At 49.5% G+C, this 26,694-nt stretch overlaps 1 protein-coding gene across 6 annotated transcripts in view; it reads right to left on the bottom strand.

The window, feature by feature from the left end:
• The window catches only part of LOC117283381, a 130,522-nt gene that overhangs the window by 30,491 nt on the left and 73,337 nt on the right, over window positions 1–26,694 (bottom strand). For 5 of the 6 annotated variants that reach the window (XR_004514357.1, XR_004514358.1, XR_004514361.1 and 2 more), the window contains one exon: window positions 18,291–18,458. Coding sequence is in view for 1 of the 6 variants with exons in the window: in XM_033756241.1 (XP_033612132.1) it covers window positions 18,291–18,458 (168 nt within the window). In the remaining 5 variants the exon portion in view is untranslated. Of the gene's footprint in view, window positions 1–18,290; window positions 18,459–22,378; window positions 22,446–26,694 lie in introns of those variants that run through there. The other variant, XR_004514359.1, reaches the window with a different exon arrangement.

The raw sequence follows: 26,694 nt of genomic DNA, 5'->3' as shown, positions 1-26,694 counted from the left end.
GAGAACATTCAAGTCTGGAGATGGGAAGTGACTTCTCAATCATCCCTATGGATTTTCCAAAAGCATTTTTTTGTTGTTGTTCATTCATTTGTTTATATTTTTTGCAGTGCTGGGGATTGAACTCAGGGCTTCACCCACACTAGCAAGGTTCTGCCTCTGAGCTACACCCTGTCTCTCAAGGCGTTTGTTCTTATCACAGAGCCCTCTCTGAAGTGAAATTGCCCATTAAGATTCCTGGGAAAGTGACCCTCCAACAACAGGACCAATTCTGGGGAAACCATTGGATTTGCCGAGAGTTAAAGCTGGCCTGAGCCCTCACTCTTGCTGTAGGACCAGCAGCAGAAAGGAGCAGGGAACTTCCCACCCAAGATTCCACCACTAGGGAGCCCTTGGGGCAAAGGCTTCCCATTCCGCAGAAACTGTAGTTTCAGGAGTCCGGCAGGTTCCCAAAGGCAGGGCGGTGACAACATCAGGAGTTGCTCTTGGGCCACTCCTTCCAGGACAGAGGACAAGGTCCACCAACAACCTCCCCCCATCCGTTCCCTTCCCTCAGGGCCTGGGCAACCCCACAGTGAAAGAGGTGCTCTTTGCAAGGTCAATAGCAGCCCATTAGGAAGCCTCTGAGTAATAAACCATTAATGTTAAATTATTGAAAGGCTAGGAAAGTGCTACGGTGATGAGGATAGACAGGAATGCGGAGGTTAGATGGAGGGAGAGGACCACAAAGGAACATTAATTGAATATCTATGAGCAAGACATTTTGAGTGTGACAGGATGGCTTTTATAGCAGCCACGCTATGACCTGTGTCCTCTCCACCATTTTACAGAGGAGAAAACTGAGGCACAGCGGTTTGCTGAGTGCCCAGGAGTAGATACTGCTGAGTGGAAGCTGACTAGGTCAGCTGGCTGTTTCCCTGATACCCTGCTGCCCACAGAGAGGTCAAGCTGAGGAGCAGGCTGGGGGAAACTCAGAGAATACAGGACACAGGGGGGTGGCTGGGTGGGAAATAGCCAAGGGGAGGAGCATTAGGAGGCAGAGCAAGCAGGTGTGGGAGCAGGAGAAGCTGGCAGGTTTGGTTCTTAGAAGCACCCAATTTCTCTCGTGACCTTCATTTATGGCCATTTTTACAGGTCTCTGTAAGATGAAGCTAGACCTCTAGGTCAGAGAAGCTGGTATCGAGGAGGAAACAAGCCCTTCTGGTCTCCCTGTATCTGTTTCAGCCGCTGTATCTCCCACTGCTCTTAGCTAATAATGGTCTTCCAGCTCCTGGGCATTTTCCGTGATGCCATTAGGAATGGAGTGAGGGAGACCAGATCTAAGGCATCTTGACACACTTCAGAATCCATAATTCTGAAGTCTTTAGGAAATGTTGGATTTGACACCCACCGCTCCCAAATTTCACTGTCCACATGACCCATTTGGAAGCCCCATGGGAGAGGGACAGGAGGCACTGAATTGACCCCCCCCCAAGGCCTCCAGCTACTCTGGCATCTAGACAGATGTGGGGACAATCGGCCAGGCAGCTGCGCCTGCCTCCTCCTGGTTCCTTCATCTTTTAACACATAAGGGGAAGCCCTGCCTATTGAAGGCTTTGCTGTACCAGTTCCTAAAGAAAAGTAGATTCAGAGGGTCAAAAGTAAACAGCTTGAGAGTTCGGTTAATCCAGGAAATGGGTGGTGGTACTCAACAGTCATCCCAGCTATTCCAGAGGCTGTTGGTCACAAATTCAAGGCAGCCGAGATAACTTAATTAGACCCAGTCTCAAAACAAAATAAAAAGTCTGGGGATGTAGCTCAGTGGTAGAGTGCTTGATTTAAGACCTAGGGTTCAATCCCCAGTACCTAAAAGAAAAGCTAAGGAAGAGTCCTCCTTTGATTGCTAACTGCTGAAAGATCTGGCCAATGATTTAATTTCTGCATTTCTCCTTAGATATTGGGGTGAAAGCAGTTCCCTCCTTCGTGCGATTTCCATCTTTACTGTGATGGACTGAGGCACTAGGGCCTTGGCTCTTCTTTCCCCCTCCCCTTCCACATAGCCTGGGCCTGCAGTTCCTCTCAGCATAGGGAGACCTGTTCCTCTGATATGGTCCGAAAATTTTCACCCCTTCACAATTCATATGCTGAGCGTGACCTCCAATGTGATGGTATTCGCAGAATTAGGGACGTCCTTGGGCCATGACTGTGGGAGGCCCTTCAGCCCCCACAGATAGGATTAGTGCCCTTATAAAAGAGTCTCACTGAGCTGCCTTGTCTCTTCCACCATGTGAGGACAAAATGAGAAGCAAGTGCCTGTGAACCAGGAAGTGTACCTTCCCCTGAGACCAGATCTGCCTGTGCCTTGGTCTTCTCTCCCAGACTTGAGAACTGTGGAAATAAACTTTTGTTGCTTGTAAGCCACTTGGTTTGTGGTATTTTATGATGGAGCCCTGCACAGACTGAGGCACCAACCCTCTTTCAGAGCTCAGGCCTGCTATTTGCTTTGGCTAATGGGATGTTAATAAATTGGACTGCGCAGAAGCTTGGGGCAGGGCCTGCGTGTGTGGGTTTGTGTTCCTGTACCCAGACAGGCTGCAGAGGCCGAGGAACAAGTGGAGTGGATCTATGTGGGTCCTGGGGTCCCAGGCGAGGCTGGCTGAGATCAGCCAACCACCCACCTGTCGCCAGCCAGGTCAAGAGTCAGGAAAGGCCCCAAAGATTTCGCCCCTAACTCATTAAGTCAATGAGCTAAAAAAATGCTGGCTGTTTTAAGGCACCGACTTGGGGATGGTTTATTAGTCTTCATTTGGCAATCACTAACTAACATGATCACAAAACAGCACACAGTAGGCGCTCAAGAAACACATATCCTCTCCCATTGCTGTGCCTGTAGGCGCTAACCCGTCCCTCTGGAGACAGCTGGGGATGTAAACGGCAGCTCTGGTACATTCTGATCTTCCATCCCCTCGTTACTCCGCTTCAGATTGATTACAGACGCTGACTGCTCCATTTTGATTAAATACTAAGTCATAAGCTGCTTACAAAATGCATGCAAAAAGCTGACATTTATGAAGTCCAATAAACTACTTGTAAGAACAGGAGTGCTAGATTGGGAGAAAAAATAAAATCTTCATCCAAACAAACATCAGTTGACAGCAGACAGATGGTCAGAATCCCTTACTTGTAAACTAGAAAAATTAAGATTTGGCAAGGGTTGTCTGAAAATAACTAGCAAACATCAAAGTTTCCCCTTTCTATGCTGGTGTTTTTCTGGGCCCAACTTCAATATTTTCACAGGCTACTGCACGGAAAAGGTGTTGCAGGCCTCCGCGTTGCTGGCAAGGAAAGGCTCAGAAATACCAGCAACGATTTATAGGAAGCAGGGTTGCCAACATCCTGAAGAGTGAGTGAGCATTTAGGAGCCAGCAACTGCACATTCCCATAAATCCCCATAACTCTGCCTCAGACCTTCCCCTTACTCTGCTGAGGTGTGAGGGAGGGGAAGGCAGAATTTCCTAACTCGATTTTCCACTCGGATCAGCTTTCACAGGGTGACTGTGAGTTGGTCTTTTGGGGCCAGCAACGGTTTTAAGAGAAATGGAATCCAGCCTTAAAACCGCAGGGCTGGACTCTCCTCACCTTCCTTAAATCAAGCAGCGAGAGTGTTAAGAGGAGCTCTGGCTTCAGCTCAAACAAGCCCCACAGATGTGGGGGAGGCAGAGGCTTTGGCTGTGGTTCTCATTCTTCCTGGCCTCTCTGTGACCTCGGAAGTGCGTGCTGGGAGGTGGACCCACGTGGTTCTTTGGTGGTGCACATAGTATGCCAGGACAGGCAAGCCAGCATCACTCCCAGGATGGCGCTCCTGCCCCGACCGCACCCCAGTGGCATCACACCTGCTGCTTGAGTCACTGCTATGGTTTGAGTGTGGTCTGTGTCCCCCAAGAGCACACTGTGATTAAAGTCTTGGTCCAAAGGGGGTGATACTGAGTGATGGTGGAATGTGTGGGACTGTGGGGACCTTTGGGGAGGTCCTTAGGTCCCTGAAGGCATGCTGACTTCCTATCCAGTTACACACACACACACACACACACACACACACACACACACCCACCATGATGTACCATCAACCATGGCCCTCAGGAAAGGCCAAACCAGAGGGTCCCCTCAAAACTTCTGAGTCCATGGATACCTGAAGTCAGTGCCTAGAGGAAAAAAAAGACAGTGTGGCTCACCCTGACCTTCAAGGCCAGGATCCCTACCCCAGCAGAGCTGTAAGGAAGCCCCAGGTGGCAGCTAGGTCCCAAGTCAACAATCACCAGGTATGTCGGGGCTGAGCTGGCCTATGCAAGGGCTTTGTGAGAAGCTCTTATGGTTATTTCTACCTCTCCACAATGGAGGAGGCAAAACAGTGTGACCTAAAGGTAACTGTCTTATGTGTTTTATGAAGTTGATAATTAACTTTATAAGGACTTTAAAGATAAATGAATGAATCTCATGCTGGCAAAAAGGTGGGGGTGGAAAAAAGAATCACAGCGTGTTATGTACATGTACCAATTACTCACAATGAATGCATTTACTGTGTCTTGAAAACATGTACTCATAAAAATTTAAAAATAAATCAAAATTAGCATTCACTCTGGGCACACTTGACTTAAAAACATATTTGTATGTGTGTGTACATTTATCAGAATATTCAACAAGTACCAGCTGCCTTTAATCTCTTATTAGGTTTCTATCTATCAAAAGACTGGGAGTGGTCAGGGAAGAAGACAATAAACTCCTTTTAATCTTTTTGCCTGACAAGATTAGACCAACTGCTGGGCCCAGGGGCACAGGCCTGTAATCCCAGCACTCAAGAGGCTGAGGCAGGAGGATTGCAGTGAGTTTGAGGCCAACCTGAGCTACATAGTGAGTTCAAGCCCAGCCTGAACTACATAGCAAGACCCTGTCTCAAAACACAAAAAAAAACAAAAGAGATTAGTGCATATTAATTTTAGTGCATATTAACTTTAGAAAATATTGAGTTTGGGTGTGGTTTTTCACATATGTGTATAACATGCTTTGATCATATCTGTTCCCCCACTGACTGGTGTCTTTGAAATAATATAAACAGCAGTTGTCTCTGGCAGAGCTAGCTCTGGACAATGGAAATAATAGCACCTCACTAAGCATGGTGATGTTTTGGTCAATGACAGATGGCACATACAACGACAGTTCCACTGGATTATATGACCCAGTGACAGCTAGTCATAGCTGATCTAATCTCTGTGAGTACACTCTGGCGATCACAGTGACAAAACTGCCTAATGACAAGTGTCCCATGATGTGACACTTGACTGTATTAAAGTCCTATGATAAATAAATGAATTAATCAAAATCTCCCAAGAACAGTGCCTGGCATGTAGCACTCTATAGATCTTTGTTAAGATTGCTACTTTCTTTACTTCAGGTACTCAATAGATATGGATAGCAGAAAAGAAAGAAAAGGGGAGATGTGTGAAAAGTTAGAGGGAACCCTAAGGTTTGCTTATTTGCCATGCACAGAAACATCACACAGTGAAATATCACTGCTGAGAGGCAGACTTTGTCCTCGCTGCCCACAGACTGTGCCTTAGTTCCAACTTGCTGGTCAGGAGAGTCGACTGACTCTTCTTCACTTCCACTGAGGGATGCTGAGAGTTGTGCGGTGAAAGGGTGCAGTGGCCTCTCATGTAAAGTGACAATGCATGGATGTGGCCACAATAATATTTAAATACTCACACACTGCAACCCACCTTCTGAATCCCTCTGTAACATTTCCTAATTAATCACCTTGTGTACTGCATTCTAAATTAATTGAATTAAAAGTAATTAAATACAGGAAATTGAAATTAGTCTAATTGGATTAGAGGCACATCCAGAGACTGCAGTGAGGGGGTGCCACGTCAACTGGCCAATTTCAGTATAGAAGAACATAGGTTATATATAGATAGGCTGTTAAGAAGGAGAAGGAAGCCATACAAAGGATAAATCAAGGTGGGCTCAGCAAAGTCACTGAGGAAAACACATGACAATGACAATAGCTTTCGCGGGCCACACCAGATTGAGTCCTCACTAAAGCCTCCCACTGAAGGGCGTGATGCTATTACTCCTGCATGGCAGATGGGATGTCAGAGGTTGTATCTTGTAGAGGATTACGGTAGAGATCCGTGTGGTGGGACCCCAGAGGTCCCTCCAACTCTCTCTAGTCAGCCTTCCAGATCTTTCCATAGGGTTGGACACATGCACTGGGCAGAAGATAGTGTTGCACGGCATTCCACAAGCTAATCAGCCAGTAGAATCAGGCAAAGTCAAGGTTGCAGTCTCTCATTTTCATTTTTCCATCATATGTGCAGTGGATAATATCCACACGCTTTCTCAGGGGGTTCTAGGCCAGGCCAGGAACTGTGAAGTACCAGAGATTTTACCCTATCGTAAGCTAACAAATGAGCTTGCCAAAGTTTCACGGAAGCTGGCAGAAGATGAGTCTCCTAGGTCAGAGACAGGGGAGTTGATTACGCACAGAAATAGCAGGGCCAGAGTACAGTAGTTCCATTTTCTTGTGCTGGTTCTCCAAGCCCCAAATCCCGTAAGGTAACACAAAAAGGGCCAGATGACACCAGCATGCTCAGTGGCACATCTTCTCAAGTGAATACAAGGCTTGCCTGCCCTTGGGTTTGGTGGGAGATACTGTCTGCCAAGGCTGTTTGCAATACAACATCCTTAAAATGATCATCTGGAACAAAGACCACTGCCCCTGCTCATCAGAAACTCAAAAGACCAGGTAGAATAATTTCCCGGTGATGTTCACCCCTCATTTTATCATCTTAGCTTCTGGCAAATTTTCCTTTGAGTATTCCACTTGATCAGCCACTCTAATTGGACCGGCTGAGGGTGAACCAAATCTGCTGTTAGTCTCCTACAGCATTTCACTAAGACCACTGCCAACAGGGCTCCAAGAATGACACCCTGCCAGAGTCTTGGACCAGCCATGAGAACAGATGTCATTAACAATCAAGGTCTCCCATAGGGAAACCAGGCAGAGTCCATTTCCTTCCCATGGCCTCCTCCTCCCATCTGGCCAAGGCAGGGGCCCAGGAAAAAGAGGATGGATTAGGGACTACCCAGATTCCATCTTGGCCAGCAAGGAAGAAGATTCGAGTCATTCTGCCATCTATAACACCTCGGCCAGGGAGTTGAGGCTAATGTGAACACCTTCCAAGGCCTGGACCAATGTGAGATCAGCTAAAATCAGGGGCAAACTTCATGCCCCTTTTCTAACTGGCAGACTTGCATAACAGAGAAAACTATCCACAGGGCACACATAAGTAATGAGTCATCACCCATCTGGGAAGCTCACATCTGGGGGCTATGTGATCTAGTGTCACCCTAAGGGGACAGAAAGATACATCAAGCCTAGGAATGGTCAGAATGGAATCCCAAGTCTCCAACGTCAGTCAAATATGGAGTAAAGCACAATAAAAAATCATGAGGGAAGGGAGATGCGGAGAGAAAGGGGAGGCCTAGGGGCACCAGAGCCACAGGCAACAAGTTAATCTCCCATCTCCCACCCTAAACATCTGCTTTCTGATCACTTCCCAGGTTTCCCAAAACATCAGAAGCCAGCTCCCTCCATGGAACCCAGGGTAGCTCCCACAGCACAAGGACAATCTGCCCAAAGATTAAAATCTGCACCTCTCTCAAGAGTGGAGCCCTGGCAGTTTTGAAATGACACCTTTTCCATCTTCCACCCATCATGGCACCAAGCACCTCCTGGCCCTCCTCTTGGACAGCTGGCATCCTGCCACCTTGGTGCTCATTTGAAATAGCTCTGTGAGGGCTCCCAGTGGCACAGGTCAGCTCCACAAATTGCTGGTTAAATCTCACCCAAGATGCACAGGAGACTTTCTAGAAATGCGCACTGTGTATACTTCCAGGAAGCCTCCATGATATAGCAACTGAGTTGAAGATAAAAAGGAAATAGGAGAATTAAGTGAGCCTACCCTCCCCAGCCAGGACCTACACTGCGGACTTCACAGAGGGAGAGCAACGCTACAGGAATCGGAGGATGTGTCCAGCTCTCTGCTCTGGAAGTTCTACTTGGGCAAAAGAACGGCACTTTCCCAGCCTCATGCTGTCTGGTTCCACCAAGGGCCTGGCACAGCACAGGAAGGCTGGTAGTGGGCCTCAACTTGTAACAAAACCGCCTTGGTGGTTGTCTTTGAAGATGCCAGGAGGAATTATGGGGACAGGATAGAGCAGGCAGGAGCAGCCCCACCCCCCCTAGTGCACCCCATCACTATTAGTTCCTAACCAACAATTAGCCTGACCTTTTCCTGAGAAATTACACCCACTGCAACTTCCACTGCTGCTCTGCCTAATTTGCTGCACCGCTGGTGGGGGCGGGTCCCGAAGAGGAAGAAAAGCAGCTGCTTTCTTTTGGCCATCAAAGGCAGAGCTGGATGGTGCATGGTGATTTTCAAGGCAATTCAGAATTAACTTTAAATTAGCAAGTGCCAGCTCCTTCCCCACCTCGCTTGATGGCTCTTGTGTTCTCTCCTGCTCTGCCCTGAGCCTGACTTTGCTCAGGCAGCAAAATTGCTCTCAGCCACCGCAAGCTCTGCTTTGAAGCCAGGCCCTGTTTTGCCACTTTTTACTCCTTCATCCCCCTGGGCAGTGCTTCCCGCCTCTTGCAAAGGCATCAAACACCAAGGGTGCACTTGTTCCAAAAAGCAGCCCCAAGGTGCCAAAAGGCTTTCCAGCCAAGAGGCCGCCACTGGTGTGTGTTTGTGGGAGATAAGCAGACATCAGGTAGGTAGGGTGTTGGCCAGTGCAGCAATGTGAGCTCCTGAGAGCTCCCCAGCTAGGCAAGGAAATGGCAAGGTGGGAACAGAGAAGCAGCACTGTACTAGAGAGAGGACTGCATTTCCATCTGTTAGGAGCCCTGCATTCCAGCACCACAGCATAGAGCTCCAGCAGCCTGGCACCTCTGTGAGTACTGTCCCCAGGCCCCTTCCCTCTGCCGTCTCCCACACTGTCTCTCCATGACAAAAGGAACCTCACCTCACCCTGGGGGCCTCTGAAGCCTAGCTCAAATCCTCCAGATTTTTGACCCCAGCCAGGACCCCACAACTACTTATAAACTGGATGATGGTTTCTGTCAAATAGTGCAAGAACTTGTTTTTCTCTGAATGGCCCAAGAAAACACACATGTTAAAAATATTTCCAACCTCATTTTTGTTTCTACTTGCCCCAGAGCAGTAGACGAGTAACCAAATTTTCCTTCTTTGTTCCACTGAGGGCCAAGCAGTTTCCAGTGCAAATATAAATTCAGTGGTGAGGTCGTCTCTCTTCTGTGCCATAACTAACTCACTTAGAGGACAGGGGCACAGATCTGCCCTCCCGAGTACCCCCTACCCAGGACCCAGCTGGGATGCACTGTAGCCAGGACAACCTGGGCTCACAGGCTCTGGGACCCTGAGGGTAGACAGACTGTGGAAACTTTTCTCCACCACTGACCCCCTGGCCAGGCTGTGCTGGGTAGAGGCAGCTTTGATGGACTGTGCACAGCCCCAGGCTGCAAGAGGGCGGCCCTGCCTGGAAGCCAGCTTGAACTGATGTCCTCATGAGAACTGAGCTAAACGGGGCAGGGCAGGCCTCACTGGGAAAGTGGCCACAAGCTGGGGCTTGAGTGGATCTGCCATGGCAGGCTCCAGGGGGGTCATGCCAGGCAAAGCCACGTGGGCAAGCATGATCGCGATCTGTTCAAGAGGTGGAGAGAGATGCAGTGCAGCGGGGACATAGCCAGCAGGGAAGAGGAGCTCAGAGGAGTCAGGGCTGATCACACTATGGGGACTTGTCCTCGTAGTGAGGAGAGGGGACATGACCTTTGGGTGCAACAAGAAGCGATTAAAGAGCTTTGCTTAGAATACCAGAGGTCACTGTGGCTGTGGGCTGGAGAGCAGCAGGCAGGACAACCAGGATGAGAGTTCAGAGGCTGTGACCGTCAGCCAGGGCAGACCTGCTGGCTTGGCTAGAGATGGCGGTAGGGTGGAAAGAAGGAGAAAGATTCAGGATTTTGGACATGGAGCCAGTAAATCCTACTGATGGATTGCAATGTGGGAAGCAGAGAAAAAGAAGGCTCGAGAGCAACCCCCGGGCTTCTGTTTGCAGCAACAGGGTTGGATGTCAGCACTAGTCACTGGGATGGGAAGACCTGGGGAGGACCCAGTTGTGGGCAGAGCATCTAGCTCAGTGCAGGTGACCAGTGGGTGCTAGCTGTTGTCACCCTGGTCTTCATTTTCACCATGGGAGTTGAGGCATGGTGTACTGCCTCCATCTGTCTTCAGGGCTGACATGCCATCCGCCAGCCACGTGGATGGGAGCTCACAGCCTGGCCCCACTAGAAACTGCCTTTGGCTGCAGCAAACTGCCTATCCTGAGGTCACGCCTCCCCTGAAGGGGCTGAGGCTGCGGCATGGTAGATGTGTGGGTTCCTGGCCCAGCCTTGGTACCTGGGTAGGAGACCACTCTGAAAGTCTCCTAATTCCAGAGCCCAGGATGGGACTCACTGGGGCCTTGCTGAAGCTGTGGTACTGGACACCGTGTCCCTCGGGCCACCCTGCCTCCTCTCTTCCTTGAGGGGACATCTCCCATGGGTGTCCCAGCTGCTCAAACCACCTCCAGCTGAGTCCAGAGAACCTAATCTAAAATAGCTGTTGTTACTGTTGTTGGCAGTATCACCAGATCACTCCGAGACCACATCCCAGCTGAGAACCCATTCTGAAGAATTCTCAAGGAGCCCTTCAAGTTTCTCAAGAGCCTCCTGCCTGAAACTGCGGGACTCTGCCCCTACTCTGTCCCCATTCACCAAGCTGACTGCCACTGCCTGCAGGTGCATCTCTGTACAGCCAGACTCTGGTCCTGATGTGGAGATGGGACACAGGCCACCACCTAAGCACTGTCCCCAGAGGGCAGCAAATGGCGGGACAACAGCATGGCCAGCTCCCTTGTGTGTTCAGAGCAAACCATCTCTATTTGTTTTTCTGTGGTCACGAATTGTAAGAACCGCGCTTGTGTGTGTGTGTGTGTGTATGTGTGTGTGTGTGCGCGCGCGCATGTGTGTGTAGCACGCATGCCCACTCAACACAGAATGCTCGATGTACCTGTAGCCGAATTGATGCAGGGTCCCCACACTTGCCTGTGCAAGAGGACAGCCAGGCTCAAACCCCACCCTCATCCTCTGCCGGCCTGGTAGCATCTTTGCCAGCATCTTTGCCAGCATCTTCCTCCGTTTGCGCCTGATGCGGGCCTGCTCCGCCCAGAGGGGTGCTTGCCTCCAATGTGCACAGAGGCTTTGGGGGAACAGAAGCACGTGGCCACCACCCACCCTTGGGGGCAGTTCTGGAGCCACCCTGCGTCCCTCTACTTTGTGTCCTCCTGTGAACCCCTGGGCCTTGGCTGTTGCCCCTGCCAAGCTCCCTCCTGCCAGCACTGCCCGCTCCCCAACCTCTGAGTTTAGCTCCCAGCTCTGCAGTCTCTTCTGCAAACTTACAAGTTCCAGTAACACCACCTCTTCTTGTGCCAAGGCGGAGACAGCTTCTTGTTGCATTTCCTATCTCTGTATGTCCTCAGTGGCCACTTGTCTTTCTGGTCCATCATTCTCATGTTCAAATCTCCCTATTAAAGTAGCTTGTGCAAGTTCTTGCTGACCAACGGTCATGGAGGGGATAGGTAGAAGTGGCCTTCATCTATTTACCTGTCCACAGACCCCCAGCTGATTCTAGGCATTCATGTATTTACTCAACAAACATGTTTATGGCACAACTCCTGTGTATAGAAGGTATATTTGATCATGAACACACTCACACACAAACACAAATAACACTTGTATGACCTGGGACATGCCTAGCACATACCTGGGAGAATGCACAGTGAGTGGAAGGCTGTGATTCACTCGGGGAGTTGAGAATTGCAGTACCGGATTGGGCAGGAAGTACGTTTTCCCTGTAACCTTCTGAGGTCTGCACAAGCACCTGTGACGTGCATGGTTGAAAACATGGAACAGAAGTGATGTGTTCAGTGCCATCTGAGTGCCTGGCCAAGGAGCAGAACCTGCAGGTACGGAGGTTGCCCTCAGCAATCCTCTTGCAGTGTAGCTGACACCAGAGTCCTGTGGTGCCCACATCTGGGCTTCCTGGGGCACAGACACTGGTTGGGATCAGCAACCTGAACTGGGCAGGCGGCTCTGTTTAGAGGGAGGTGACTTCACCAAGTCAGCACAGAAGCAGAGAGTGAGCAGGAAAGGAACTCAGCACTCAGAGCACATAGGGGGTTACATCCTCATTCAACCCCAAGTTTTGTCACTCCCCCTGCCCCACCCCAAAGTTTGAGGGGCACTGGCGACAGCCCCAGTTCCAGGCATGGGCCTGACTGTTCCCGGTCACCACACAGTCTCCTGCTGTGGTACTGGTGCAGTTAACTTGGGTTCAGCCAGTCAGCTTGAACCTGAACTTTGCTTGATGCAGAATTGACATTCTCCAGGCCTGAGGTTCACAGCCTCTCCTGGTCAGGTTCTGGCCCCATCATGTAGGCTCAGTCAGAACAGACCTGGTTCTAAGCAACCACTTTGATAACTGTGCTTAAAGCCTGAAACATCTCCATTTCTCTCTCCTTGGCTGTGAGGCATATGGTTAGAGACATCCCTGGCAGCCCTTTTGTGATCATGTGGCAAGCCACCCTAAGATTAAAAGGGTACCCAGTGAGAGACTCGATCAAGAGTTAACTGCATAGCCAGATCCCCAGTCAGACTGTGCCAGGGCCCACACTCCACCTACTGTTGGATCCTGTGAATGGGTCTCCTGCTGTGTTTTTCTGTCTCTCAATCATCTTCCTACTTCACACATGGCTAGACAGATGCAGTGCCACTGAGCTAAATCCCCCGCCCTATCACACATGTCTAAACTGAGGTACCAGGATTTTGGTCTTTTGCCTACCAGGCCAGTGCTCTTCCAATAAGCTGTGAAGCCTCTCATACCACACTGTTAGCAGCAATGGGGACTCACAAGTGTTTGTGAAGTGAACTAATTACTGAAGGAGAAAGGGATCGGAGGGAAGGTCTTGTGGTGGGCAAGGGTTTGCAGTGAGGGAAAGATGACATGGGCCCAGTGAAAAGAAACACCTGAGTTTGTGCCATTTCAGTCACATGGTCTTATTTGCAGTTTGAAAAGCTTCATTAACTCCAAGCTTTCTGCATATAAACCTCGCTTTGATATTGGGTCCACAAACAAAACATATCCAAAAGCGCGGGAAGCAATTAAAAGTGCTCTACAAAGATCTCACAGAGCTACAGTCAGGAACCCAGGGTAAAAAGAGTGGGGAGGGAGCAGCTGCTCAGCATTCTCCACCCGGTCAGAGCATGAGTGGCATGGGAACAGGCTGCCAAACTGGCTTCTGAAGTCACCTGCACAGGGGATCCAACAGGGCCCACTTCTGGGCTGTGAGAGCCAGAGGTACCATCAGGCCTGGCTCAATCTGCACCGCCGCTGGAAAGCTTGTGGTGTTGGGCTGTGGCTGGTTATCATGGAGACTCAGTTGTCCTTACATGACATGTGATAGAAAAATACAGTGAATGTCTCCTTTTTTTTTTGGTACCAGGGATCAAACTTGGGGCCTTGCACTTGAGGAGGCAGCAGCACCACTGAGCTAAATCCCCTGCCAAATGTTTCCATTTTAAAACTCTATTGCAGTAAAAAACAAAACAAAAAAACACCTTGCCATGAATTCCCCTCGACATTCTTGCTTCACACACACTCAACCCATCGCTCTTGCCACTCTCTGAAGCCGTTCTGGAAGTGCCCCTTTCTGTCTCTAGTTGTGCTACGCAGCTGCTGCAATGTCCTGAATTGATTCAAAAATGTTTACTTTTCATGGTCTTTTTGACTTTGGGGAAGAGCCGGAAGTTGCACGTGCCAGGTCTGGTGAACAAGGTGGATGAGGACCCCATGCAATGTTTTCGTGAGCCTCTCTTTCTGTCGGAAGGCACTCAGCAGTAGCATTCACCTTTTCGTTTTAATGGCACTGGTAAAGACACTCACAAAAGAGGACTCCCGGAACTACTTCACAAAGTGGCAACAATGATGGGACAGTGTGTCCAAGGCGCAATTTTTTGAGGGAGATTAATGGCAATGTCTTTTATTATAATAAATTTTTAAAAATGTAAACATTTACCATATGTTCTGATCACACCTCGTATGAAAACAAAAATAATACGGGCCCACTCTGCCTTATCTTTGGACCGTGTGTTTCAACATTTAGAGATGCTGGATTTCAGAGAAGTTGTATGGTGCGTACTACATTACAGAACATCCAGGAGGTTCTGGTCTGCAATCAGACACTAATATTTCTGGAGAGAAACATATATAGATATTTATAGTCAGTGGACTGATTAAGACCATAAATAACTCACACCACTCTTCACTAGCCAGGAGGTAGGCTATAAAAATCTATTGGTTGCCAGAGCTTTAGGGATTTTTGGAATTAGAGGTAAGGGACTTGGTTTTTCTCAAGAGGCCATCAGGAGACCTGAATGAGGAGTTGCTCAATGTGTCAGCAGTTTGACTTTTCTCCTGCTCCTTCATGAGAACATCCTCAGTGGCTCCAAGTGGGGCTTCCCATCCCGACCCTGAGAAAAGCCAAACTCCCATGGCCTCCTCTGAGACCTGTTAACTGCTGTCAAGCTGGCACCTGATGCTGCCAACACCAGAGGCCTCTTTGCTCAACTCAGGGATCATGCAAGGATCCACTACCAACCAAAATTCGGTGAGCAGCCTTTCCCTCAGTAGAGGCCAGCTCCTTCTCTCCACCCACTTTTTAAAAGGGGCTTTCCCTTCACCCTGCAGGTTTCCCCACAGGAAGTAGAGCCAGATGCACAGGGTCCAGCTGCAGATTTGGGCTGCTAGGTCAAGGTTAAGGTCACCAGCACTGAGGTTTTATCACACAATGCAAAAACAGATACAGGGCCTGGGCTGGGGTGACACACCCAAGGTACCTCTGCATAAAACTGGCAAAACCCTGTACTACCTGCTTGCCTTACTCTCTTCCTGGCCCTGCTCAGATCTGTGAAATGAGGCCAGTAAAAGGGACTTCAACCTGAACAAGGTGGCTGGAGCTGAGAAGACTGGCCAGGAGAGTGTATTGGGTAACTATAGCCACCTAATAAAGTCTCTCCAAAATGAATGGTTTAAAGCCATAACCATCACTTGGTGTACCCACAGGTACCAACTAGCAAAGATAAAAACACAAAGGAAGGGTTGGAGCAGCAGATTTGTGCCTGGGTCACCGAGAATCTATCTCCAAACACCCAGAAATGGCTCACGAAGGGAGTTCCTAACACGGATACATCCAGGAAGGTAGAGAATCTGGAGCCCAACACTGTCTGTCCCTTGGATGTGGTCTGGGAATCTGAAACCAGGATCTAAAGTCACAAAGCCAGCATCACTGATTTTTTTCAGCTCCAACAAGGCTGCAGAAAGCAGCAAAAGCAAACTTAACCTCATCTCTGCTTCCAAATCTCAGGTTGAAGACATCTAATGGGTAGAACTTAATTCATTATCAGAGATCTAGCTGCAAAGGAGTCAAGGAAATGCCATTTTTATCTTTTCACCCTTTGCTATTAGGGAAGACTTGCTAGGAGTAGGTGAGAATGGATGCCAAGGGTCATTGGATGATCTCCTCCTTGAGTCCCATCTAAGGCTTCCATTAGTGAACAGAGAGAGACTGGGCAACTCAACATAAGTGTCACTGTCAGGACGTGGTTCACACAATGGGCAAACCTCATGGCCCCACCTCACAGCATTCTGCCTTACAGAAGCTCAGAGCCCTGCAGAGCATGCTGCTGATGGAGGCCCAGGAGCTTCTCCCCTCATAGTCCTTGAGCATTAAGCAGCCCAGAGAAGGATGTGACTAAGCCATGCTTCCTGTTATCCCATTCCCAGGCTCTGAATATGAAAAGACTGAAGTGATAAATGGGTGATAGCTAGCAAAGATTTGCCTCTCTCAAAATTTCAGTCCCATTTATGCAAATGTGCTGGTAATCTTCATTTGCTGTGACATTTAAACTGGATTGCCAACTTTATTGGCTAGAGAGTCACTTAGGGGATTAATAAAACACACTTCTGGGTGGGTCACAAAGGCTTGGCCTTGGGGAGTATATCTAATTCTTGGTCACTTCCTCTCTGGCACTATTCCCTTACTCTACTTCCTGGCCACCATAAATTATGCATCTTTGCTCCACTGTACCCTTCTGCTATGATATTTCTGCCTTGGAGTCAGTTTACCATGGACTAAATCCCCCAAAACCATGAATCAAGTTAAACTTCTCCTTCTTTAAATTGTGGATGTTGGGTATCTTGTCCCAGCAACTGGAAAACTGATCAATACACTTGGTGACTATGTCTGCCCAAGATTCTTTGCTCTTTCACCTAAGCACTTCTCCAGTATCTCCCACATCAAGTTTGGAAATAAGTCAGCATCTGATCTAACCCTTTGCTAGAGTATATGTGACTCCCCTGTCAACTGGTGCCCTCAGCCCTTTTACAGTCTAGATTTACAAGACTAGAACCACTAACCATTGCCCTGTGGCTGACCAAGGTCTCCCCCAAGAACTCACTAGACACTATGAGCAGGGTTCAAAGCTCCACCATGGCTCAGCCTCAGGCCCTCCTCCCACTGCATCTCTGCTCCATAACATGATCCATCCAGGAAACCCAGCTTCATCTTGGCCACCTTCACAGAGCAGCTCACACAGAGCCTCTGGTGGGACAGGAAAGATGTCCTTAGCAGGTTCTGAGCACTCTGTCTGACAACCATCCTATGGCTGCACTCTTATTCTTTTCTTTGTTGTTGGGGTGGGGAGGTTGAGGCAGGCTTTCACTATGTAGTTCAGGCTAACCTTGAGCTCACTATGTTGACCTTGGAATTGTGGTGATCTTCCTGCCTCAGCTGCCCCAGTGTAGGAATTGCAGGCATGTGCCACCATACCTGGCTTCCTTGTTCTGTTGTTCAACAGAAAAGTGGAAATGCATTATAGAACCACTCTGACACTTAAAACCCTTTTGACTTAATCCGTCCCTCAATAATCACCATATATTTCTAGTGAGTCCATTACGCACAGAACATCCTAGCATCTCACTAGCTTGTCCAGCTGCCATATCTTCCTCATTTTTCTCTATTTTACATCTTCCTTAAATTTGTTATAACTACCCCATCTCAGGAGAAAAAGTTAGGATGTTCGTATCTTTACCAGCAGGCCAACTTGTTGTCAGAGGGTCTAGCTGACAGTTTGGTCCTTAAAGTCTCCCTCTAGCCCAGTGACTTATCAAGGGAATTTCTCCAGGACAGTTTCTATCTCATATGGGATTTTGGTTCTAGCTGTTAGGACAGTAAATGTTACACCACATTACTGGCATGTGTACCAACTTATTATATACACAAAGAAATATTTTATGCATAGCAATAAAATCACTTATCTCCATGTCTTTTACCTTTCTTGGTGCAGCTTGGTCCAAATGTGCCACAAGGCACATGGGGTGTAAATTGATGATAATACAGTGAGTGGCACTAGACCCCGTGTGTGTTCCCAGGAAACACAGAGCCCCAAGAGATGTGTCCCAGAAGGGCTGTGAAGGCTGCCTCCCACTAGCTGGGATGTGCGGTTTCTTCCAGATGAGGCATCCAAGACCAGGGCGGGAGACGAACAAGGCAATGCTCTGAGGAAAGATGCCCACCCACATGTCCTCACATGCGCCACCCACCCCCAGCCTGACCAAGCCAGATGTGGACCCAGCCTGGAATGGCCCACCCTCAGTACTGCTGGGGATAATGTGGGGTGTCTTGCACACTGTACAATAATGAGTAGCATCCCACAGGAGGCACCCACTGGAGGCAGTAGCACTGCCCACCCGTCAGCTGGGATAACCAAACACATCTCCAGACATTGCCAAATGTCCCCAGGAAGCAGAATCTCCTCCCAGTTGAGAGCCAGTGCTCTATGCCTATATAGATGCACAGTGTATATACAGAAATGTATACATCCACACAAACAATTAAATATTTGTATGTCCTTATTTTAAGTTGGCATCTGATATAAACTTTTCACTCAACCAACATATGCCCAGAACAGAAATGTGACATATTTTATTCCATTTCTCTTTAAAATTAATGTCATCTGTGATAATAGTGACATTTGTGGTGACTAAAACTTAGAACCATCTTATCTTTCTAGAGTTGGCACTTACCTCAACCAGTAAGGAGAGGAGTCTTTGGGCTTTGCCTTCTGTGGCCCTTCCCACTCTAGCCTCAGGCTGCTCAAACTCTGAGAGTCCAGATGGACAAATGAGGATGCCAACATTCCCTACATTGGTTCTCTGCAGCCAGGTCCTTCCACAGTCTCCACGTGAGTCAACCTAAGAGGGTAAAAAGACAAGTTGCTGCCCCTTCTAAATCAGTCTGATTATAATGTACTAGTAAGGATATGCTAGACTATGATGCAGTAACAAGTAGTACCCACCGCCCAATGACAGGAATTCAAGGCATCTGATATTTGTTTCTCTCCCAGCTTCATGGCAAGTACAGGTTAAGCTCTGTGTTACTGTTGACTCATTCCAGGACCCAGACTGACTAAGCAACCCCATGGAAAACAGCAGAAGCATACATGCACTCTAAAAGGGTCGACCCCAAAAGTGGTGTCACTGCCAAACCAAGGTACATGCCCACACCTGGACTCAACAGGGGGAGGAGGCAATGCCTCCTGCAGGAAGGAGGCCAGAAGCTACTGGTGCCTACCCCACCCCAGAGTGGCTCCCATCCTGTGCCTCCCAGCACAGCCCAGCCCCACCCCTACCCTGCTCCATGCTAACGACTTCTCTCCTTCAGCTTGGAGTTTCCCAAACACTCTTTCCTCTTTTACCCCCTGGCAGGAATAATTGTCAGAAGCTTCATTGTTTATTTAGCCACCATCTCCCCAACCTTGTTCCTTTCTTTAAAAATAATCAAGAAACAGTTTTCAAACATTTCCACACCCAGAGTCCAATTTTAACTGAGGTTGCACAGATTGCCTTTAAATTCCAAATGCATAGGATTTATTCCTTAGGGCTGTTTAAAGTGAAAGTCTACAGCAGGGTTTCTAGACAAGGGCGCTGCTGGCATTTATATCTGGACATTTCTTTGTTGTGGGGCAGTCCTGTACATTGTAGGGTGTCTAGCAGCACTGTGGGGTAGTTGGTGGCCCCCACCAAGTGATAACAACCAAATGTGTATCCAGACTGCCACATACCCTCGAGCAGGACAGAAAGCAGTTGTGAAGTGACTTGCTTTCCCTTCCCCAACTTACTGAGTGTTTGCTAAGCAACCACTCTGTCATCCAGAGTAAAATTAAAAAATAAGCTCCGCTCAATATATTTGCACAACTCTGAAGGCAAGGCTATGGGCAACCTAAAGGGAAGTCTTGGGCCACAGTTCATTGATAATGGCACAGTGAAGTTTAAAACTGAGTGCTGAAAACTAATGATTTACTTCACATGGCACTTTGTAGTTTGCAAATCAGTTTCATATGTTTTGTCTCCCTTAACCCCAAAGTGACAGTGAGATCATTGTTGCTCTCCCCATTTTAGAAATGAGGAAATTAAGGTTCAGAAGATTGAGTGACGTCCCTAAATCATGGCAGAACTGAGACAAGAACTTGGGAATCCAATTCCAAAACTGGTTCATCTGGCTCTACACAAAAACTCAGGGAGACTTTGGGGAGCCAGAAGTATGATCAATGCCACCAAAGGATGATCAGGCTTTCTGTACCCATGTACATGCAGATCAGAGTGCCTAGGCCTCAAGAAAGATGAGGACTTTCCTACCAAAAATGCAGAGAAAAAGAAAAAGTCAATCCTTTTCATTGCAAAGTATTTTCAGTACTCCTGAAAGATTCAAGTTCTAGCAAGTTAAAGCTTTCTGTTTTCTCAGTTCTAAATGCTTAGCTAGAGTATCATCTGGAGCATAGCTCTTAGGGAGCTGGGGCACACAGTGCAGCTTGGAAGAGAGCTGGAGCAGACTGTCACGCTGTGGAGATCAGTTACAGACAACCAGGGGCAGGTGAAGTGGAGGCAAGGGCAGCAGAATGGGGACACGGAGCCATGTTCCCTATTCCTCTTCTGGCTCAAATCTAAGTGGGACAGGAACCCAGAGAACCAGAAGTCTTTGTCAAGCTTCAAAAATGAGAAGGGAGGAACCTCTGGATGACAGGGCACCTTGGAGAGAGACCCATGTCTAGACATTTGGACCCAGAGACCCCTGCACCTCCGGACTAGTGCAGAGAGAGCAGATAGGCTTCTGAGGGCCTGCGAGAGGAAGAACCTCCCAGGGGACTTACAATAACAGGAGAGGATGTTGCATGGGATCAGCTGAGGACACTATCACATCCCAGCTGATAATAGAAAGGACCAGGACCAAATATCCAAAGATCAGACACCATGGAAACAGATGCCAAAAGAGAGCTCAGTAGAGCGAGGCAGCAGTAACGATAACAACGGAGATAGAAAGCAACTTGTCCAACAAAGATGCAAAGGCTTGGTCTGATTGGAGCAGCCCCTGGCTCACACCCAAGGCCCCTGGACCAATTACTATGGCAGAGGCCTGGGTCATGGGATTTACCCCAAAGACTGAGACTTGAGCTTCCATCAGATCTTATGGACCACAGCAGGAAAGAATAGAACCTTAAGTAAAAGCAGACATGTTGCTAGAAGGGTGAATGGATCCTGGTGTAAGGGACAGTGTCTGTGAAAGAAAGCATATGGAGGCATCTCCAAGGCAATGTAAATATTATAACCTCTTAGCAAGAGTCGATCTCATTGTCTTCCCTGGGCTCACTTTATCCCTAACCAGGAGGGAACAAGTGCTTTGTGCTATTTTCTATTCTAATGCTGAGGGATAAAGTGGATACAAACCATCTATCTGTCAGATTTTCCCAGATGAGAAGCTGTGTTCACCACGGGCAGATTCTTTTAAGGATGAGCCAGCTGAAGCCAGACTCTTGGTGTGGGACTGTGGCCTTGGACCTCAAGGTTGGCTCCTGCCAGCTGCCAGGGCTTTGCACAGAGAAGCTGTGGTTGGGAGGTTTGGACTGGAGGCCTGGCTGGAATCAGTCCTGGAAATGCCACTGTCTGGTCTTTCCAGCCTCCAAGAGGAAAGAAAAGGACAGCAAGGTAGAGCTCACACTCTTCTCTAAAGATAGCCTTGGGCTCGTGCCCATCTTCAGCCAGCATCCTCGTCACTGAGACTGTGGAGATAAGTGAAGTTGGCCTGGGTACTAGGCCGGGGTGTGAACTCAGTGATGCCTTCCTCTTTCTCCAGCTGCTCATTGCCTGGGCATCACTCAGTCCCCAAATCTCAACCCCACTCAGTCATGTGAGATGTGTGGCGATGCCCCTCACCCCAGGTGCACAGAGGAAGAGTAAGCTGTACAGGCTGCTCAAGACCCCTTCTCATGCCAGCCCAGTACCCCTGCCCTGCCATCTTGTGCCTGGCATCTAGGACACAGCCTGGAGGCACACATGGTAACTTCATCACAGCTCCAGAGCCCAGGGATCACACACAGAAATCTGAGCCAAAGTCTTCTTGGAAGACTGAGCCTCCTTTACACCCACAGAGTAGGGTCTGTGGGCCAGGACGATGGCCCAAGAACTTTCCAAAAAAGGGCCTTTTCCAGAATCAGGGCCTTTATTTCCAAAAGATCCCTAGGGAACTCCTGAGCATCCTAAGCCTGAGAAGCACTGGTCCACTTCTCAGGAGCATGTGGACTATTCCAGCCTGTGTGGTGTCGAATTCACAGCATTCTGAGGCTGCCACTGATACCATAATGCTGGCTTGTATTTATACTTAAGAGTCTCCAGAACACATCTGGCCCTTGTGTACACGAAGATGCCACCCAGGAAGTGAGTTAGAGAAACCACGAACTTTTGTTGTCATCAGTGGCCACAAAGGAAGTTTGTAGAGGCCTCTTTGGTGTTCCTGCTTCCAAGCCTCTGAGCCTCTTGGGGCTTGATGCCTGCTTATTGGTCCCCCTTAAATCCTGCATTCGTCAACAGACCCCATGTATGCCCATAAAGGGAAGTCCCAGTGGAACCCTCCACATCACCTGAATCCAGCACCAACTCAAGGATGCAACCCATTCTCTGGAAGCCCCAAGGGTGGCTGGGATTATCAGGTGGCCCACTTGGTGGCCTTTTGCATGAGAAGCAGCATGTCCACTTTTACTATGGTTCTTCTCCCCCTGCACAATTTAACTTTTTAAAATAGATGTTAGTTGCTATTTTAGGAGAACTGTGAAAGAACTGACCTCTTCTCTTTCCCCTTCTTTTGGCTGAGTTTCTAACACATGGTATAATCATGTCACAGAGACCAGCAGGTAAAGGCCATACGAAACTTTGGTGAAAACCTAAGAAGGAAAAAGAAAAGCTTTCATCTACTTCCCATGTGGCACAGAACTATTTGACAGCAGCACTTCCTAATTCTTTAGCCAGGGAATGTCCATCCTCACCATTGGAGTCCATGAGGATATGGGTTGATATGATAGGGGGCTGGGGGGCCAGGTGGGAGGAGGTGGGCACATTTGACCATTTGTGCTATCACCAAAAGGTTAAAATTAAAAACAAAGCCAAACAAAATACTGTGCCCCCTCCCCATTTCTTGTTGATGGGATGTGACAGAAAATAGTGCTGACCCAGCTGAAATCAGCAGGATCTGAAGTCGACATCAGAGCTCCATGCACCATATTTTTGACTTGCAAATGCCTTCCAAGAATAGCCGGAGCATCCTTATTAAGCCTGGCTGCGAAGCGTCTTTACTTAGCACTGTCTGCTCCCGCACTGTATAATTCATGGCCTTGCCTTATGAAGTTAGAAGGAATCGGAACAGTGACCAGCCCATGAACCCAAGCCGACACTTCAATTATTTGCAAAGGGACACAGAGAAAGCTGACATCTGACCAGCCTCTCCGCCCTGTCCTGGAGGATGCTGGCTGAACTGCCTTCAACCAAGCGTAGGTCCAACCTTCCACATCCACTCTGCAGGCATTGGATGTGGCAAAGGGAAACTGTTACTTGGTCACTGGTTTGTGCTCAGCCATGCCCTGGCATCTCTGGTGACAGTGAGGCAGCGCAGAACACAGGCCTGAGGGCTGTGGTACTAGAGTTTAGTTTCACTAATATTAGCCAGGAAGGATGAGTGGGATCTTGATGACAATTGCCATGGTTACCTCATAGGAGCTCTCCCCCCTGCACAGTCCTAGCCCAAAAACTTGCAGCTATCACCTCAACTACACCACAGCGAAGTAGGAATGACGATGACCCAGCTACAGAGGGGGAGACTGCATCCCAGAGCTGGCCTAAAGCCATGTGGCAGTGGAAGGAAGCCCTCGATTTACACACAGGTGGCCTGGTTCTACAGCCATGGTCGCATGGCACTCTCCACAGAGGGCAGGCACGACTGTCACAGAAAGAGAGTGACGGAAATGCTATTTACATTTTAAAATTGCATTTTGCTATTTCTACATGTGTGCATTTTCATAGTATACATATTGTCGCATCTGAATGTACATAATGCATAAACAAATACACATGCGTCTGTAGCTGATTTGTTTCTTTCGACTGAGAGCAGAAACTGAAGCGTTTAGAAAGCGCTGCACTTAACTCCTTCCTCACACTGACCCCTGGCTCCAGGCAGCCCTCTCTCCTTGGGACCCTTTCTGTGGTCCCCATCTGAGACCCACCTGTTCTGGGGCTGGGGTGCTGGGATCTATGGATTCCTTGGGTTTCTAATGAGCTCATGTCCTGGACACCCTTGGGAAAGTCAGAAGAGCGTTCTGGGTGTGCTCGTAGTCCCCAGCTTCCATCAGCATTTACCCAGCCTGGCTGGGGGTAGGATTCCCTAGTGGGTCCAGAAGATGCTTTCTGAGGGCCAGGCACTGGGGTCCAGGCAGATATTGAACCCCTAAAACTGCAGCTCCGGGAGTCTCCATTGTTAGGATGAAGAGAGGCAAGAAGCCATCTAATTCCCTAATTGCCCTAGAAGTGTAGGCCCCCTAGCCTGGGTGGCTGGTGTCTCCCTCCCCTGCTCCCTTCCCCAGCATCATCAGGTCCTGACTGAGATGTGGTTGGCAGGAGCCTGAATCACTAGAGCTGTGCTCTGACCCATCAGCCACCTGCTGCCCCTGGGCTCCTCTCTGAGGCCTACTCCCCAGCTCAGCCAGGGGAAGTCAGTATCTATGCTGAGGTCTGTCCCTCCCCCTGGAGACTAGGAGGCCAAGAAATCCTGCTCAGCTCTCAGAACCAAGGAAGTTGGAGGTGGGCAGGGCATGCAGGATAGAGTTCCCACAGCCACCACCTAAGGCTCCATGCTGGGCTCTGGACAACTGCTCTAGAAAACAGTGAAGCGAGAAGAGGGAGAACAGCATGCAGAACCTAGGCTAGGACAGAGCCCTGAAAGCCTCCGTTTTCTCATCTGCAAAAATGAGCGTCATCACGAGTCCCTTGCACAATGACCCCTAGGATCCATGGCATCTGCTCATAATGGCTGCTCATGAATGTACCCTTGCTTCCTTTCAGGCCTTGTGCTCCTCTCTCAAAGTGAGTGCAGCTGAGCTCTGAAGCCAGAGAGGCCGCGTGGCCTGGGATGGCTCCTGGGACCACAGCACTAAGCCTGGCAGAGGTGCAGGTGCAATTGCTGGCCAGGTACACAGCAGTTGGGGGCCTGATTCTCCCACCTGAACCACAGTAACTTAGACATCATGTATACACAGGCTCCTTCCTCCCAGGAGATCTGGGACACAAACTAGGAGCCCAGAGACTGGGGTCCAAGCAGAGTTCTGAGAGCCTGAGCAGGTCACATTTTGTCTCCATGACTGCATCCTCATCTGTAAAATGTCTCCCAGCAGTGAGTTGCTTAACTGTTACTGAGTCTCTGCTTCCAGTTCAAAGGTCTGGCTGCAACTCCTTGCTCCAAGCTTTACTGTTGACTTTAAAGCACCCAGGCTTGGGTTCAAAGCCAGACCCGCTCTGTTCCTTATCCTCCCCACCCAACATGCCCTGGACAAGTGTGCGCAAGTCCAGGAAGGGAAGCAGATGTTCCGGGCAGCATCCCCTCCCCAGGCAGCCATGGAGAGAACCAAGGAGAGGGGCAGGAAGTTTGGAGGGAAAAGTTTGCCCTGAAAGAGCACAGGACATAAACTCTCCCCGCTGGCTGTCAGCAGGCCCTGTCACCTCGTCACCTTGGGAGGCACCTGAGAACACTTCCTGCCAGGATGTTGGTGGCTGTTGCCCCAGCCAGGCAAGCAGAGAATGATTTAGACCAATAGGCAGGTGCTGATGGCGGGTGACAAAGCCTGATGAGCGACCACAGGTGGCCCTGGGCTCCGGCACAGAAATCCTGCCCACTCTCTGTCACCCATCTCTGAGGCACCCATTCCCCTGCAGCCCTGGCTTCTCTGTAGCCAGTCCAACGTCGTCCTTCCTAGACAGAAAAGGCTCCACAGGACACTGCATGGGGCTTCACGTTGGCAAGGTCCCCAGGTTCCCCTGAGACAGAGATGCTTAGCTTTGAGCTCTTTCTGCTCCCTGGAGGACCCCCCAGAAAGGGAGTCTGCAGGGTTCCTGCCACATCTCCCTGAGTTCTAGAATGAAGCTCAAAGAAAGATTATACATCTCCTCCTCCCTCCCTTCGTCCCCTCTCCTCCCCAGACACTAACTGAGCACCCACTGTGTGCCAGCCCTCCTGTACTCAACACACAGCGGCATCTCTTGTGGAAGCTGAGGCCTAGGGAGGGCAAGATGGAAGGGTCCTAGAGCCTGACCACCGATCCATTTCATAGCTGTGGTCACTAAGGGCCCGAAAGTGGTGTCCCCAGCCTCTGCCATGTGCCCAGCGCTGCGTGGCACTGCAAGGCTGTGGGGGTGAGCCATGCCTGGGCCAAATAGAGAACCCAGGGCTTCACAGCTAAAGCCAGACTCTTTCACACCTCAGAGGGAGAAAGCCAGGGCACCTGCGCGTGGACATGGACCCAGGAGATCACCTCTGTTCCTGAATCCAGCTGCTAGGCTTTCCCTGGCCACTCCAGCACTGCCCCACCCTGGGCTTCAGCTACCAAGGCCACCAACAGTGCAATCCCAGGACAGCAGGGCAGAAGAGGGGGTGCAGGACAGAGGGACTCCCTCATGCGGTAGTCCAGTGGCACTGACAGGCCTGATGGGGAGTGTCCCAGGGCTGAGGCCCAGAGGGGTGCAGGAGGTCCCCTCCTCATGAGGCCTGGTGTTCCAGAAGCTCAGAGAATGCCTGGGGGCGTGGTGCAGAGGAGAAAACAGAAAGTGCCAGTGATTCATTTTCTAAATGTCATGTTATTCCAGGCGCTCCCTTGGCCGCCACCTTCCTCCACCCCCCCATTGCCATCTGAGAGCAGGCGGCAGGGTGGGGAGGGGCAGGGACAGTCGGTGGGCAGGAGCAGCAGGGTTGGGGTGCTTCTGTCCTGTCCACCAGGAACCACAGGGTGAATGAGCAGCCAGGAGCACTGTTCTGGGAGCCAAGAGACCTGGCTGGGGAAATGGTTGCTGTGAGGCCATGAGCAAGTCCCCGAACCTCTCTGTGCTTCCTTTGCACACATCT

Source organism: Fukomys damarensis, unplaced genomic scaffold (assembly GCF_012274545.1).
Source record: "Fukomys damarensis isolate Sample0158 unplaced genomic scaffold, DMR_v1.0_HiC HiC_scaffold_25, whole genome shotgun sequence".
NCBI classification, from domain to species: Eukaryota; Metazoa; Chordata; class Mammalia; order Rodentia; family Bathyergidae; genus Fukomys; species Fukomys damarensis.
Note: the sequence above shows the minus strand (reverse complement) of the source record. Positions and strands in the feature narration are given on the sequence as shown.